This window comes from Harmonia axyridis, chromosome 1 (assembly GCF_914767665.1).
Source record: "Harmonia axyridis chromosome 1, icHarAxyr1.1, whole genome shotgun sequence".
In the NCBI taxonomy this organism is placed as follows: Eukaryota; Metazoa; Arthropoda; class Insecta; order Coleoptera; family Coccinellidae; genus Harmonia; species Harmonia axyridis.
Genome location: NC_059501.1, coordinates 22,867,574 through 22,885,865, shown reverse-complemented (window position 1 = coordinate 22,885,865; position 18,292 = coordinate 22,867,574). Strand labels below are relative to the sequence as shown.

The following is an 18,292-nucleotide window of genomic DNA, read 5'->3' as shown; positions in this document are numbered from 1 at the left end:
TTTCTGGATTCTCTATGATCTGGTGATCATAAAACTAGGTACAGTTATTCGTGGATCGGGCTCTCATCTCAATTTTGTTTTCTGATGAACGTTGTATTCTTCAGTTGTATTGAATTTTCAATTTTTTTTGAAATAATATTTCCGTTGAAATCATCATCATTTGTTTTATTGACAAATATATCAAAGATTTATTCGTAATATATACAGGCTCTTGCCTCTGCGATCGATGTTTATGTTTAATTAACTAAGTATTATTATTATTATATGGTTCGTGCGGGTTTTCAGTGACCCTACTGAAGGAGCTATATCAGCTATAGCTAATATACAGCTGCATACGCTCGTAAGAATCAATAGTTTGGGCTATGAACTGTGTGAAACTCCAAATTCTGACAAAAACCTACCGTACACACTTCAGATAGTTAATCAGACACAAAAAGAGATATTAGTATCAAATTTGTTTCAGAAATCGGTGGCTATACAGCACTAATTAAGATGAGAGCGGCAGAAATTCGAGAAATCAATGAATATTCGAAGTAATAGGCTCAGGTTTCCACTGTCCGGAGTAGTATTCATTTTTCTACTTTTATCAGATTATATTCGTTGAGAAAAAGGAAATAATAAACCACAATCTTGAATCTGTAGTGTTTCTGGATTATTATGCCCACTAACCAAACTTCAAAATTCTAAGCATTTCTGAATTTTTATACATAATCTATAAAATGAACGTTTGTGAGTCCGTCGTCTTGAAATGAAGTGAATCTTTATTCGAGAAATTCCGAATTAAATGAAGACCGGAAAAAGAAAAAGAAACGATCTTTTCGATCGGTGGCTTCGCAGGAAAAAAAGGCCTGCTGAACGTCCTGTTGATTGATAACGATAAAATAACATAAGCACCTGTTTCTGGGCCATTGCTTGCATCTGTTGGAACATCTGCCTCTCCTCTTCCTTACCTGGAACAAATCCAACATCCAGCCCATTAGTTGCACGAAAATTTTCCATTCTTTTCCACATCTAAACGACACTGAAACGTGTCTCTAAACATATTGCATTGTCCAACTTGCACGCTGTAACTAATTAAGACTCTTCGCTCGCTATATGAGAATAAACGCCCTGTGTTTATGAGGTGGAAAACGGAACGATGGTGCATGAAAAAAGCGATAGAGTAGATGGAAAATCTATTGGCGTGGGTAAAGGTTCGTGCTTCAACGATAAAAAATCGATGGATATATCCAAGAGGAATAATGAATGAGCATTGTAATAATTTTTTTCTAGAACAGTGCCTAAATGACTACTTTCCCGCACTAGTGTGGACAAATTACTCTTCTGCACTAGTGCGGGAAAGTAAATATTGGTTCAATTTGTTGATATCAATCAAATCGGAAAAATACCAATACCGCTATTTTTATTCAGAAAGTGAAATTATGCCCAAAACTACATATAGAGTAGCATCATATGATTATAACAACATGATTCAATTGGTGTGTTAAGGATAACCAAATATTTGTATTTTGTCAATGTTTGGATTTTTAATGATGGATTTTTCATGACTAATAACTTAATATAAAAATGCGGAAAGTACTGACGTTTATTTGGAGCTTTTGAGCACTCGTTCATACATCAATTGTATATCAACGAGTGCTCGAAAGCTCCTTGTTATTTTACATCTATACACATTTTCAACCGGTCGGATCTGTTGTTACCGAAATAATAGGCTTTTGTTTCGATATGCAGATTGGATTTACTGATGACCCTATCAACATGAAAATTATTCATGTAAATATTTGGTATTACTTTTCCAATTTTCTATAGTTTTGTAAAAAGCTTGAAAATGTTGTTTTACATCTACATTCAGAACCTCAACTCCGTCGATTTTGTGCTAATAAAAAGATTAGGTAATTCAAAAAAATATACCTCTGAATTAACTGAAAATATTAGAAGAAAATTTACATATCCTATCAGATAAGGTTGAAGTTTAATTTGAAAATGTGAAATATCTAGTGAAATGTTCCTGCCTTATTTAATTTTAGGACATAGTATTACCTCAACTAGATTCACATATTAATCGACAACAATGACATCATGAAAATCATTTATGCAGTGGTCTCCACGAGCGCATGAATGACCAGCGCTCAATAGCAGCTGACGTCAAGTCAATACGTTTCTTAATTTCTTTCTATTTGCTATTATTAGCTATAAATCCTAAAGGTTTAATTTCCATTAGAACCATTTCCACAATTTCAACACCCTATCAGGGCCGCCGCCAGGAGCGGCATAGCGGACATTTTGCCGGGGCGCCAAATTGTAGGGGCGCGAAGTCAGTTACTGAAAAAGACTTTTTGCACCTTTAAGATTTTGAATTGACAAATATGATTTCATATGAAATTGAAAAGCTGCCTGCGATGAATATCAGAGGCTCTTTTAAAGAAAATTCATTTAAATTAGCCAAAGCAGGGCCCTGCACCAGATCTGAATTAATAACTTTCCTGCATAGTTTCGGTAATAAAAAACAGTACACGTCAGTACACATCTAGAGATAAATATTTTTGAAATAAGGTTTTCATTTTCATCGGTCTAGGACATGTTGAAATTATTGGGTTCAACACGGAATATTCGAAATTTATTTCAAGAGAAATCTTTGAAAAAGTGCCTCAACCTGCTTCGAATAAATTTCTTTAAGTAGTATTCACTACTGCTATGTGATGTCAAATGAAGGTAGGTACCTACATCTTCTCTCAAGTTTATTCCTACTTATTTTTGAATATATGAGTTTTATCCTCTCTGCACATTTTGAACCTAACCTACGAAGGATGTAACTATGTAAGTTTTTTCTAGAAGGTGGCCTGCCTAGTCAGTGAGTATGTTAATTTCTTTTTTCGTTAAATTTGATTTCAGTCAAGTATGTCATACCAATTTTCCAACTTGGTTTTAAAATTGATTTATACTCTCGGTATTTTTTGAGCTGATTCCTCTTGGGTATATCCATTTTCAAATGATACGATAGTATATGTTCACATAATTGTACTCACCCATGCCTTTGTTCTGGAGCATTTCCAATAACTTTTTGATACTTTCATCACGAGCTTGCAGTGTTTGTTTTTGTGTTTCGATCCTCAGTTCCAGTTCCTGAAAAATAATTCGTTTAAATTGCTGGCTATATTGAATTCAATTGAAACATCTGAAAATTTTTCAACGCTATATCGAAAGAGCTGGAGCGAGAACAGTTTTGAATTCCGAAATAAATTTTCAAAATTCCATTATTCCGAAAATATTACAGGGTAAGATTCTGCATTTTGAAATATTCAATTGAATATTATCGAATCATTACACATATCTATTTATGTTGAATAGTTTATTGACTGAAGATTTCTCATTTAATTTTTCAATTTCAGCATTGGTACCCACCTTATATTCCTAATCCTAATGGACAATTATAATGATGACAAAGTAAAACCAAAACATAATAGGATGCGAAATAATAAAGCTACCCAAGAAAATGATCAACCCGAATCAAATATCCAGACCTTATTCTAAAATACTGGAGCACACGAATGGAATGAAATTCGTAATCCCCCAATAAGAGTTCAACTCCATTTCATTATAAATCTCCAAAGTCGGTAGCCCAAGGGTTCAAGCCATTTACCAATGAACTATGCTTTACAACTGCAATATAATATATTGATAAATTTCTGTCGAGATTTGATATATTCCTTCTGCCGCACAATAAGGAACAGGAAATGAAATCCCTGGATGGCAGAGATAACTGTTAGCCAACTCCCAACTCAATCTCAAATTAATAGTATTGGCACTATACGTACTCGATAAATTCATGTGATTTTATATCGACTCTCTGTTTTATTGACGGTAATAACATTGGAAGTTTACACCTTGCTAGTTCAATGAAAGCATTATCATCGGAAACATCCGATCGCCTTCCTAGAATAAGATTCGTTTTTACGACTTTTTTGAAGACGGACAATCCGTGAAGTCCATGGGATCTTCATAAGTAATTTCTGTAGTATTTTCAGTCGATTCACAAGATTTTACGGGTAAGTTCTTTGAATCTTGGTGAACGCTAAGTTGGAGTTATCGATTATTTGTCAGCATTCATATAATGTGTCTTGGGAATGTTGTTGTATAAATAATAAAACAACAGAAGTACCTATTCGTGAAATGAGATTTATATATTCACGTAAAAAGAAGAACAATGTGAATAATAAAGCTTTTGCGACTTGAGAGGGACCGTATAAAATATATTGATCTCTTGTGGTAAACTGAAAAACATTGGAGACTTCTTCTGCTTTTTCAAAGTTATCCACCACTTCATCGACATCAATTTCTGCCCCATAGCGCATATTTATGAAAACTGAACGGCTTATCTGTTTTTACTCGTAATTTAAATATAAGATGTAGTAAAAAAGAATTCATTATTTTTACAATAAATGGCTTTAGTTGTTTGTATCTCGCGTTGTATAAGTACGATCGGATTCCACTGGATGACATTAGAAAGATGAGATTTCGTACTAAAAATACTGTTGCGATAGTTTTGTGATTCGTTGACTCAGTTCAGTTTGAGCGCGCATCAAATATGTGCACATATTTTACAGTTTTTTCTCGATGAAGGTAGTATTTATATTCCTGATGTTGTCACAGCCAATCATGCGCAATTTTGGTTTCGTTGAATTAGTTCTGGTAATTGCGATGTCAAAGATGCATCAAGCACTGTAAGGCCAATTGCCGCAAATTTCGATAAAATCTTGGATATTGTCAAGTCCGACCGTCATGTGAGTACTGTAATTGCCCAAAAGCTAAAGATTGCACAAAAAAACATTTGGAAGCGTTTGCATGAGGTAGGTGTTAAAGAGAAGCTCGTTGTATGGGTACCACCCGAGTTAACGTGGACCGAATTTCCATCTGCGATTCGCTGTTGAATCGCAACAAAATCGACCCATTTTTGAAGTCATTGGTGACTGGTGGTGAAAAGTGGATCACTTAAGACAACGTCAAGCGAAAACGATCGTGGTTGAAACGCGGAGAGCCGGCGGAGAGAAGAAGGTCGATGTATGGGCATCATACAAGTCAACTCAAAACAAACTTGAGGACCAAATTTCCATCTGCGAATTGCTGCTGAATCATAACAAAATCGACCCATTTTTGAAGCGATTGGTGTCCGGTGAGGACTTACGATAACGTCAAGCATAAACGGTCGTGGTCGAAACGCGGTGAGCCGGTAGAAACGGTGACCAAGCTTGGATTGATGGCTTAACCAACTGTTAACTCGGAACTGAACTGTCAATAATTAGACCGTCTGAAAGCAGCGGACCTGACACCAAGTGATTACCACCTGTTCCAGTTCATGGCGAACAATTTTGCTGGTGTATATTTCGCTTCAACAGAGGCTTGTGAAAATCGAGTGCCTCAATTTTTTACCAACAGAGACGACGGCTTCTACGAGAGAGGCATAATGATATTACCTTCAAAATGACAATAAATTATCGAACAAAACGGCGAATATTTGACTTAAATTGGATCATTTCCTAGAATGGTAAGTGAAGCCTTGTTTTCATGCAAAAATTATGGATTTCTTCTTACTACATGCATCTCATAGTTTTTCAGTCCGTTTAGAGTTTTAGAAGTCATTTCAAGGGTAGCAGTGAAAATTCGTATGGAAGTCAAAATACGAACCTTCCCCTGCCTCAAAATGAAGTCGAAATTTGCAGCCATCGTTAAATACGTGGATGCATTTTTGATCGTGCAGTGTTGCATTGGTAACATACCATGAGTCGAAGACCATTTGCTTGAGCTTTTCAATTTATGAATCTATTGAAATTATACTTGATTTGCCGGAGTTTTCCAATGAAATATTCACACACAGAAAAATGTTTCAGTTTCGAAAAAAATCCAAATGTGGGATCGAAACGTTTATTTCAGAAGGGTGTTGTTTGATTTGCTCTGTCCTCAAACCACAAACCATTATTTCAATTTTTTTACTTTGAAATCCATATTTGAAATAATTGGGTTACGATTGAAAAACATTCAATAATAATAATAATAATAATTGACTTTATTACCACAATACAAGATCCATACAAATAATTCTACAAAGAAAAAAAAACCTTGAAAATTCAGTGTGAGAAGGGGTGGAGTCCAGTAATGCACTTTAGTACACCTCCTATTCAACTCAACCTAACCTTTCAATTTTAAAAGTGACATAAAACAAAAACCATAATTTTTTTTATGTAATAACTACTAATGAACTCACTAGAGTTCATTCTAAACGGCCTCACGAAGGTTTCCTCCAAAAATTGATAGAATCGATCAAGCGATTTACGCAAAGCATCAAAACGAATCTGCACTAAAGAACCTAGTTAGAAGTGAGAGGTACACCCTTGGAAAATTCAACTGCAGAAGCCTTACGCAAAGCGTCTAGAGTTGTTTCTCATAAGGACGTGATGGTTGTAAATTGATACCGTAATCACAGCACTGAACCGACCTAAAATAGAGATGGCGGCTGGGTTCTTCACTGATAGCTAATTTTATAGGATTACAGACCCGAAATTAATTAGGCATTTAGGAAATTAATATTGGGGAATGAGGGACGTTACTCTGGATTCTGAACGCTTTTGATCTGCGCGCAGCCTGATCGCGTGATGCCACAGCAACCGAGGGAAATTATCTTTTCGAAGTGGGTACGTCATTACGTCATTTCCCTCTACAGTATATGAGGCAGTAATGAGGTTTTCAGGTACTGGGACAAATGAAATTGTTCGTTCGAATGAATGATCATCATTAAAGATGGTCGAATATATATATACTTACTGCCCAATTTGATAAATGAATAATCAAGATTGCTAATGATCAAGTAAAGACAAGAATTAACTTCACTTACTTTTGAATTTGCTTACTCTTGAATTGGCTGGGATAATGGTTTCAAAACAGTTAAAATATCAAACTGAAAAATCAAACTAATTGTGAGTCAGAGAGGAGTAGAATGTGGTCCCTGATTGAAGAAAAATAGGTAATGGCTGGTTTATGAACCATTCCTAAGAACTGAGGATTAAGACTAAACCTAAGAACTAAGAATTGAACGCGAACAAATCAATGAGGGCGTTTATGCATTTCACCAGGAGGATTTCATTAGGACTAAGGACTAACACTAGCATTAGAAAGTTGACCAAGAACTAAGCTCATAGTTAAAATCATGAAGATCGCATGCATGGCATAGAATTTCAATATTAACGAGTATCTACCAGTTTCTATCATTTTATGTTCCGTTTTTCTTTGTTCATCGATGAAAAGTATTCGGTGTATCTGAATAAAATTAAATATAATTTTTTCCCAATCAATATCAATGTCAAACATCAAATTATAGAACCAATAGAAAGTAGTTCGAGCACGTGCGCATTTCTCACTAAGAACTAACAAGAGAGTGCATAGACGCCACTGATTTATTAGGTTTAGTTCTTAGTTCGTAGTTCTTAGTCCTTTGTTCTTAGGAATGGTGCATAAACCAGCCATAAGTCAGTAAGTCAGAAATTTTCGAGCGCCTGTCATTCATACGCCAATTGCCCCCTTTCGAACACATAATTGTACCTATAGAAGACATGTAATTTAGAATCGTATCTCTGACAACATAAAATATTACATGCAGCTTGAAATTGTTGTTCTACATATAAACGTAAAATCTCAAGATATAGGATCTATTGTCCCGAAATATTGGCTATTTTTCTTCTGTTTTTCCGTTGTGCAATATGGGCAGGGTAAATGTTAGTTGAAATGAATAGATCGTAGATGTCATACAATTATTATTATAGCTTAGGTATTTGTAAACATAACGCCATCGAAATATTAATTGATTTGTATCTGCATCATAAAGTTGTTCTCATGAACATGTTAGCTTACGAGCAGAATTCTCGTCATTTGCGGGAGGTTTTAATGTTCAGCTTTGATATGAAGAAATCTGCGGCTGAGCCTCATCGAATGCTCTCAAATACCTATACCTAGAACAGGCCACTTCGAAACACCTGGAAGTCATGGGAATTATTCAGAAACAAAGAAATTGGGCGCCATACGAGTTTAAATAATGCGTTTGGGCCGAGCATTGAAAGACAAACAGCCGAAATAAAACGAGAGCCATGATAAAGTGATTTTACAGCATAACAATGCTCGACCCCCTGTGGTCAAGACAGACTTGGAAATGTTGAAATGGAAAGTCCTACTCCACCCGCTATATTCTCAGACGTTGCTCCCTCGGACTATCCCTATCACTTATTTCGATAGGCACAAGACCTGGCCGACCAGCACTTCTGGTCTTATAAATAAGTAAAAAATTGGATCGATTCGTGGATCGCTTCAAAAGATGACCAATTTTTTCAACGCGGGATTCGTACGCTGCTCGAAAGATGGGAGAAATTATTGGCCAGCGATGGAAAAACGATGTGTAAAACGCTGCCTACTGGTAAGCTCACTTACTTTTGAAAAACTTCAAGATTGAAGTGCAGACTTTTGAAGGGACCAGCCTTCTTGGATTTTAATGTCAATGTTGTTTTGAGGTTGAATCAAAAGTCGATAATCTCTTGACAGAACAAATAGAAAATTTAAAATGATGTCACTGATTGGTCAATTCTTTGTATAACGCTACTTGAGGAAGAAAAGGAAAAGAAATCATGCAGAGCGAGCCGCCTAATTATCTTAAACAAAATCTAATCAGTGATCCCACCAGTATTTTAGTTCAATGTAAAATGCTTCGACAGTTTCGACTCATTTCAATTTTGAGCATAGAAAAAAAAATGTTGAAGTTGAAATTGTTTTGTTCCCATCTAGACGAGTATTCTGGACAACAATACTCACAATCAAATGTTTGCTGGTAGTTTTTCCCAAAAAAGGATTGGTATTGGTTTTCATCATTGAGATTTTAGTAATTAATGACCAAATAAGAGCTAATAATACACACAGCAATGGATGTTTAACCTAAATATTATTAATGTATCAGAGACTACATACGCCGTGAAATCTAAACAAGGGAGTAATGTGAAAACAATGAACCCTCTGATCAGATGAGCGGCTTTGTGTAGCTTGAAACCTGCATATCGAACAAGATGCCGTATTAAAACGCAACAGGTAATATATCATCATTCATGTTTTGGAGATGAGAAAATGCGCCTCTTCAGTTTTTTCGTCTTTGATAATCTATCCATCAAATTTTTTGCTTTTATAATGGCTTTACATCCTTTAATCTTACGAGAATTTGAGAGCACTCGGAAGATGGTTCGTCTGATAATATCAAGTGAATATCAGATGGTGATAATATTTTCAAGAGCAGCATGTGAAGAGTAGGTACAACAAAATTGGCCTAAAGGAAGTGATCACGGTCAATACTTCACTAAGACGTATCTTAGGTGCTTTTCCAGATGAAGTGTACTATCTGATTATTTCATAGCTATTTGAACTATTTGCACTCCTGGTTGAACTTGCTATTTTTTCCGCCGAAAGAAATTCAGGCACCTGGGACAACTTAATAAATATCAGTACAGAAAATCGTGAACCAACATGAACAAAATCATTTGTGTCATGCCAAATGTTTTTTTGGGGTAATTTATATTCTCTTTGAGCAATTAAACTCTAATGATCTATCAGGTGAACATACTAAGAAGATTCTTATTTGTGTTGTGTTTTTTTCGTAAAATCAAAAAGCACATTCGAAACCAAAATTAACGATACAGTAGTCGTAATGTTATTGAAGATGAATTTCCTAATTATAAAATAACAAAAATCACTGTGAAACAATATGTTGTTCAACTATTAGGCAATCATTTAAATTGCTTATAAATCTCCGAATGGGCAAATCCCTAATCATTGATTTTAATGAGTGAGAAAGTCTTGAATCCGAAATTATTTTATAAAGAAAAAAATTACCTTTATTGTATCTCTCAGTATTGCAATTTCTCTCGTTAGATGCTCGTTCTCCTGATACAGCGCCTCCATCTGCTGTTGCATTTCTATGCTAGGTCCACGCATTCTCATTCTTAGCTCTTCTTCGAGTTGCCTGACTAACATGGCTTGTTTCTGAAACAAAATTTGATAATTGTAATTAATGTGTGAAAAAGTTTCAAGAAAAAGGGGAAAGCATTCATATTGAGCTCTAGATCATCAATGAAATAAATAAATAAATAAAAAAAAAAAATTATGCTTTTAAAAATTTCAAACAAATCTGATTTATTTAACGATCATTTATAACATATAATGACATCAAATCATTATTGAAAATTCTACGTTGGCGCTAAATCGTGGCTGAAATCGTCTTGGTTTAATGGCATAAGGATTTTGGAGTTCATGTTCATTTGGTATTTAATGAATGAGTTCTCAACAATCTACGTGGTTTTTTGCGTATCAGTCAAATTTTGGTACCAATTCAGTTCCTGTCTGGCGCGCCTGCAATGACCAAATAAGTAAGAGGGCAGCACTGTACGACGATTTTCACAAAATAGTTGTACATCTTTTGATAGGTTTTTTTTCTCGAATATTTTGAAAATATATCAGTGCTTTGTACAATGTACATATCATCAATTTGTTCACGAAAAATGTTACCTAAATCTTTCTTTTTTATTCTCAAATTAAAAATATTAATTTTCTTTCATGTGAAAACCCCATAAAAATCAATGATTTGTGAGAAGAAATATCTCTAATTCCGACTTGAATAATTTTGCTCATGTAACTCCCCGATTGTGATACGTAGAATTGACTGAATAAGTAGAAAATATAGGTTGTAATTTGAAAATTTTGAGTTTGGTTGAATTTGAGATGTCCAAGTTCATAATCATCCTATGAGAAAACTGTACATTTTTGGTCCTAACCGCAAACAGTATTATAATATTGGCAGGATGGATTATAAACAGTCTTATATTCATTTGTATCGGCATTATGGAAAATTAAAAAGGTTTTTTCGAAGAAAACTTCTTCTGTAAAAATATTCAAAAAATGTGAGTCGTCGTCCGTAAAAGTTTTTTTAATAATCCCCTTAACTCATGAACTGTTGAGTTTTTACCCAAGTTATTAACATCAAATAAGCTATCTAATGATGCAATAATATACTGGGTGTGTCATTTGATATAAGAAAGAACATGCAAATTTTCAGCACAAAATTATTATTAGTTTTCCACAAACGTCTGATAGGCCAACTAGGTGCATCACTCTGTTCATAAAATATAAAATTTAAACGTTGATTACTCTATGATTTCTCAAGAGAAATCAGAAATTAATCAATGTTTAAATTATAATCAATGTTTAGGCAAATGGTGCAACTGGTCCTGACTTTCTAAATTTAATGTAGATAGCGTCATCAGAACCATAAAAAATTCAAGTAAATTAAAGACTAATAAGTGAAATTGGGGGCTATATGAGATTAGATTCATCAATCACATACAGGGTGTAAAGACCATGTCAAATCGAGGGAGAATGTAGATCAAAGGATAACCCACCTGCTATGACAAAATTCCCATTATAAAAGTCTTACCGTTTTCGAGATATTTTTTTTTTTTGAAAATAATGAATTTTTGCCCTTTTCAATAGTTTTGTCCTTACGGTTGGTGCAATTTTACATCTTTTTGGTTAATTTTTTCAGTAAAATATTGCTGAAGAATGATTTTAACGTTTACAATAAAAACATTCTCCGAACATTTTGAAGGGGGGCTATGAGAAATATTTTTATTGGAAATTTTGGTAGTGGATTATTTTGTTCATGAAGTTTAGCCCATCGTAGTGGAAAAAAAATGTACCGAGCTACTGCTGCACATTACACCAATAAATTGCAAACAATTGCCATTGTTCAGTAAGTAATGCAATATCGAAGATTTCTTAACAGAATGGACAAACTTGATTTTGTCAGAAACGTACCCATTTGGATAAAAATAGCCATATCTTTTTTCTTTGAATAACAAATGACTTGTGTGATACCTCTTTGAAATCACTATAAAAAAGATAATTTACTGGTGTAATGTGCAGCAGTAGCTCGGTACATTTTTTTCCACTACGTGGGCTAAACTTCCTGAACAAAATAATCCACTACCAAAATTTCCAATAAAAATATTTCTCATAGCCCCCCTTCAAAATGTCCGGAGAATGTTTTTAATGTTAACGTTGAAATCATTCTTCAGCAATATTTTACGGAAAAAATTAACCAAAAAGATGTAAAATTGTACCAACCGTAAGGACAAAACTATTGAAAGGGGCAAAAATTCATTATTTTCAAAAAAAAAATATCTCGAAAACGGTGAGACTTTTATAATGGGAATTTTGTCATAGAAGGTGGGTTATCCTTTGATCTACATTCTCCATCGGTTTGACGTGGTCTTTACGGGACACCCTGTATACGTTATGTGATCTCCAATTGCATAAAAAGCAAATTTTCCATTCGTGATAACTACGAAATGTCCCTGGAGATAGACATGTCAAATATGCCAATTCATCAGACAATCCTTCGAAAATAAATCCAGAACCGAAGAGTTGCTGATACCCCATCATTTCGCCAGAAACTTTCCAATAATGATGCGGAAATTGGAAAACCCGATGAAAGCATAGAATTTTCCGACGTATCACACTGCCGTCTCCTTTGATTTCCACGTCACTTTCTATCCTTTTCCGCTTAGGTCAACGTGATTTATTGGTCGCCCTATTCAATTCGCAAAGCTGGCTGATACCAACCGGTGCCAGATTTGGAAGCAGGTCAGTGCTTTAGCAGCCAGCGTGACTCTGATTGGGTTCAACAGTTGACGCTAGGTTCTGGAGGCAGGCGACAATTTTTTGCATCGTTGGAAGATTATACGGCAGCAGATTGATCTTAGGCTGACTGAAATTTGACATCTAAAGAGCGAGAAGTCATTCATAGCGTTGATAGCTATTCCGGTTATAATTGAAAAAGTTTCGCATAATGAGGGGTCTTTATGAATGGTTGTAACATCGGAGTGGCCTTTGGAATCTTTTTAATTTGAATACTTATCGTGGGTTTGGAAACAGAGAGTTTGAATTATAATGATAATAAACAATTTATTATTGTCAATCTCGAAATGACGTTAGAAAGATGACATTTTCAACTAAAAATACTTTTCTGACAGTTTTGTGATTGGTTGATTCAGTTCAGTTTGAGCACGCTTGAATGATGGACACTAGCAAAAAGAACATACGCTTTATTTCACAATTTTTCTTCGATAAAGGCGAAAATGCAAGCCAGGCAGCTGAAAATGTAAATAGTGTTTATGATTTTGATACTGTAACAGCCAATCACGTACTGGAAGGCCAATTGTCGAAAATGTCGACAAAACCATGGACCTTGTCCCGTCCAACCGTCATGTAAGCGCTGTTTCCATTGTCAAAAGCTGAATATTGCACAAAAAACCGTTTGGAACCATTTGCATAACACTGGACTCAAGAAGAAGCTGGATAATTGACACCACACGAGTTAACTCAAAAAACCTTATGGACCGAATTTCCATCTGTGAACCGCTGCTGAATCGCAACAAAATTGACGCATTTTTGAAGCGGTTGGTAACTGGTGATGAGAAATGGATCATTTACGACAACGTCAAGCGAAAACGGTCATGGCTGAAAGGCGGCGAGCCGGCGAAAACGATGACCGAGCTAGGATTGATCGCCAGGAAGGTTTTGCTGTTGGTTTGATTGGATTGGCAGGGAAGTATCTTCTATGAGCTGCATCCTTACAGCGCAACTGTTAACTTAGAACTATACTGTCAACAATTGGACCGACTGAAGGAAGCAATCATTCAGAAGGGGCCAGTTTTGGCCAAAAGGAGGGGAGTCGTATTCCATCAGGACAACGCCCAGATACACACATCGATAGTGACTCACCAGCAGCTCCAGGAGCTTGGTTGGGAGGTTCATATGCATCAATCTTATAGTCCGCACCGGGCACCAAGTGATTACCCTCTGTTCCTGTCCATGGCGAATAATTTTGCTGGCGAAAAATACGCTTCAACAGAGGCTTGTGAAAATCTCATTTTTTTGCGAATAGGGCCATAGAGCTTCTTTGAGAGAGGCATAATGGTATAACCTTCAAATTGTTAAAACCTATTGAACAAAACGGCGCATAATTGACCTAAATCAGATAATTCCAACTATGGTGATTAAAGCCTTGTTTTTCATGCAAAAATAATGGATTTTTTTACTACACCTTATATGTCGCATTGTAACGTATTTGTATAGACTTTAGTTTGCATACTATGTTCGTGCTCACACCTATGGCTGTCTTGAGATGACGCGATTGGGTAACAATTTTATTGTATCGCCCGCTATCTACGAAATCCACGATGACCTAAATTTTTCAGAACCCATCCTAATTGACCCTATTGGGGATAGAAACTTTCATCTTTTATAGAATGACATAAGTCTGGCATCCACAAGCTCTTAGCTATTAGACTAATAAAAAATGGCTATCAATTCTATCTGTAAGATGATCACAGAAAATACGGAATGATATATTCTGTCGCACTATTCTGTTATAGCTGAGAACCTGCATGCGGTTTCAGGAGAATTAACAAAAATCAATATTTTTACATATGAAGGGCAATTATTATTTCATAAATCTAGCTGAATATCATCTGGAAATTTTTACATTTCGATGCAGTATTGTTTAGGAACAGAAATTGTTATAATGACCAAATAAATATATTCATTTCTGCAGGAATACAAAAAGATAATTGAAACCCTGAACATATTCAAGTTCAATCAAGGTATAGAAATTACAAAAGAGATTATTTCTGCTATACTTAAGGTAATGGAGGCATATTATATTGAAATGTCATTTTGATAACTACATTCGAATGAATGTTCTGCCCTTATTCCAAGCTTCAAACCGCGATTTCAAAGCAACTGTTATATTGTATCCTGCAGGAAAATTCGCCTGCTGCAGCAATGTTTCTTGTGCAGTTTCCACGAAGCAAGTAGGTATGTTGTTTACTGAACCAGTTGATTCGAATTCGTCCACCAAAACGACGAAGATGGTAGATTCAACAGGACGATTAGGTGTACCGTGAAAATAACACAGCGCAAGGAACTAGCACCGCGGTGATGTTAGCTCCCGGCCGGCCAGCTCTAAGCGTGGGTTATTCCACCACGGTCAATACCGTTTCTGACATAACGTTGTAGGAGTAAAATCGATGAAATGACGACTTGCATGAATTTTGTCGTTTTATTGGGAAAGCTCTGGGGCGATAGTTCTAAGGATCTACATGAACAGTCATTGTAGTGGCGTTCAACCATATTCAATTCAATTTATTCATCCAAAATTGTTTAGAAAACTTGTACAATACTTATAAATGATTTGGCAGAAGTGTGCAACCTAAGCGAGCTGTATACCACACACTCTGCAAAAACTAAAATATAAAATTCTCCATATAATTTCCTTCTGCTCCTACGCCAAATGTCCACAATCGAATGAAGGAAGTCAAAATTTGTCCTTTGAAACTGTTCCAAACGTATATCAATTCAGCACAATGTATGATTTTAGTTTATTTTCATGTTTCTTTTTTCTCAAATTGAATGTCTCCTTTATTTCACTTGAAAATTATAAAATAAAGTAAGTAATAAAATGAGCTTTTATGTGTTTTTTGTTTGTTAACTATTATTAATATTTTTATTCTGAAACTGTCGAAAGCTTAGTGGACAATACCTATTCAAATTCTATTTGATATCACATGAGCGCATAGGTGTAAAGTTGTTTGATTGTTTTATGTCTCTATAAACAAAGTTCTTGTCATCTTGTGAATTATTTCAAGAATTTTGTTTTTGATCACTTCAATGTTTTTTTAATATTTGTTATTCATACCGCCCCCTACTGTTATACCATACCTAAGGATCTACAAAATCAAAACCTCATATATCCAAAAGCACGCCTAGGTAGAACTTTTTTTTATTATGCAATATGTAGTTCGTATTTTCAATTTTTTTCTACGAGATAATTAGTATATTTTCCCCATCTCATATGCTGGTCAATATACAGGGTCTTGAAATAGTGCGTTACGCTTCCATACCTGCCGCAACGGTTATCGTAAGTAATTGCACAAGTGCATCAAAATTACCGATAATTTTGCATGACAGCGTGTTGTCATAAAAACTGCATGAGTTCATTTTCATTTTTGGAGAAAGAGCCAGACACCGAAGGTGGAGGGCTCTTTCTCCAAAAATGAAAATGACCGAATGCAGTTTTTCAAGGAAAACACGCTGGAATGCAAAATTATCCGGTCATTTTGATGCACGAGTGTAATTCGGGGGAATATTTCCCGAATAAACTGTTACATCACTTGTCAAACTGATGTAGAATGGAATTGCCATAGATTCGAACTGTGTAAGATGCATAGAAACTATGCATCTATGAACAGAACAATTATCGCAGTGCAGTTTCGCTTCCTACAATGCAATTATCGCTGTAATTTTCGATAATTGTTCTCCAGATACATAGAATTTTTGACAGGAGGGAAATATTCTTAGAAATTTCGTTGTACACTTATAATATCTGTATCTCTCGTTGGAAAATATCTTAAATATGCGCCATGATATAGATATTTAAAGTCATCGAAAAAAAAATCACCCATTTGTTTGATTTTTCTTGGATCCCTATGTATATTAGAAATGAGTTTCTGAGATGCAGAATATTGTTTGACATTCTGGTTGAGAAAACAATAAACTTAGTTTCGTCTATATTGAGGGTCAACAGTTTGATAGTGAATCGTAAACCATCCGCAAACTTTGCTTTCCACTTTGGTAAGCAGCATCCAATGCTCTCCCCCTAAATGTAATGGCCATGTCATCATCCTAATCAATCATATTTAAGTCCCATATCAATCCCAATATTTGATCTATGGAGATTAGAAATGAAATAGGATCAAGTACAGTTCCCTGCGGGATTCCATATTCACCGTAATTTTCATTTTCACAGGCGGAAACTCGGGCTGAAACGTACCCTTTGAATAATCTTTTCAATTTGTTTCAGGCCATTTTCTCTGACACCGATGTTTTCTCTCCTTTTCAAAAGCAAACTGTTATCAATAGTATCGAAGGCCTTGGCCAAATCCAAAAATACTTGTAATGTTTTATCGCTGCTGTCCAAAGAATGTTATGCAAATTGTCAATTACATCGATTTTTCGAAGTGAATGATAACAAGTCTTGGCTGCTCGTTTTTAACCACAGAAAAAAAAATTATTTTGGATCAGCAACGAACATTTAATTAACCTGAAGCCTGCCCCCTAGAGGAAAAAAGTGTCGAATTTATCAGGTCGACTCTCCAATCAAACGGCTGATTACACGTTTTTACAGCAAAAATTTGGAAAGTCCTTCCTGTAACGATATGGCAGAAACGATTTTGACCGTGGTGGAATAAACCACGTTTGGAACTAGCCGGTCGACAGCTAACATCACTGCGGTGAAGCTAACTCGAAATGAGCACTTATTTTGTGAGTGAAAAGTATTGATTTCCATGCGTTGCTCAACAATACAACTTTGCCTAATGGTTCCCTCAACATTAATCGCCGTAACCTCCACTTTCATACCATTAGTTCACCGTCTTGGCTTCAATATTTTTCGTATTTAATATTTCATACCCCATACCCCTAATTTCAATGAAATGCATTTTAGATATTTAGATAATTTCTGTTATCTCTTATAAGAATCACTAAATTGATTAAATGGATGATTAATGAATTGAGAATGAACTGATGTAATAAGTTATTATTTTCGCATTTCAACTCATAAATGCATTCATTATATTATTATACTGATCATTCATTGGAGTGGCATATATTGTCATTTTACTACCTATGGAACAGTAAAAACTGTTTATCTAGTCGTTCAATAATTTTATGAAAAATAAAATTGTGAGATAAAAATGCACTGACATAATAATAATAATAATAATACTAAACTTTATTTAGCACTCGGCTATTTAAAACAATACAAATGTAATCCACAACTTAATTAAATTCTTCGTAAATATAACTCATTGAACATTTTTTAAATTCTCTATAATTATTACAATATTTGATCTTTTCAGGTAGTTTATTGAAGATAACTAATCCCCATGAAACATTTTTGTTCTCGTCATTCATGCGTCTATATCTATAAAGCCGTTAAGACCACAGAACTGTATACACTGTGTCTGTAAAGTATGGAACGAATTCATTTTTAGCTAAACAGAACATTTTCAGAAATAATCCTGAAAAATATCGATTTTTGATTTTGATTTCAAAATAATAATCTAATATATATTCTTTTGAGATAGAGCAATACAAA

General features: G+C 35.0%; 1 protein-coding gene across 7 annotated transcripts in view; it reads right to left on the bottom strand.

The window, feature by feature from the left end:
* Nucleotides 1–18,292, bottom strand: part of LOC123671383 (ELKS/Rab6-interacting/CAST family member 1) — an 89,742-nt gene that overhangs the window by 23,086 nt on the left and 48,364 nt on the right. For all 7 annotated transcript variants that reach the window (XM_045605209.1, XM_045605208.1, XM_045605210.1 and 4 more), the window contains 3 exons: nucleotides 9,913–10,062; nucleotides 3,027–3,123; nucleotides 895–950 (listed from right to left, as the gene is read on the bottom strand). In XM_045605209.1, the coding sequence (XP_045461165.1) occupies nucleotides 895–950; nucleotides 3,027–3,123; nucleotides 9,913–10,062 (303 nt within the window). The remainder of the gene's footprint in view (nucleotides 1–894; nucleotides 951–3,026; nucleotides 3,124–9,912; nucleotides 10,063–18,292) is intronic.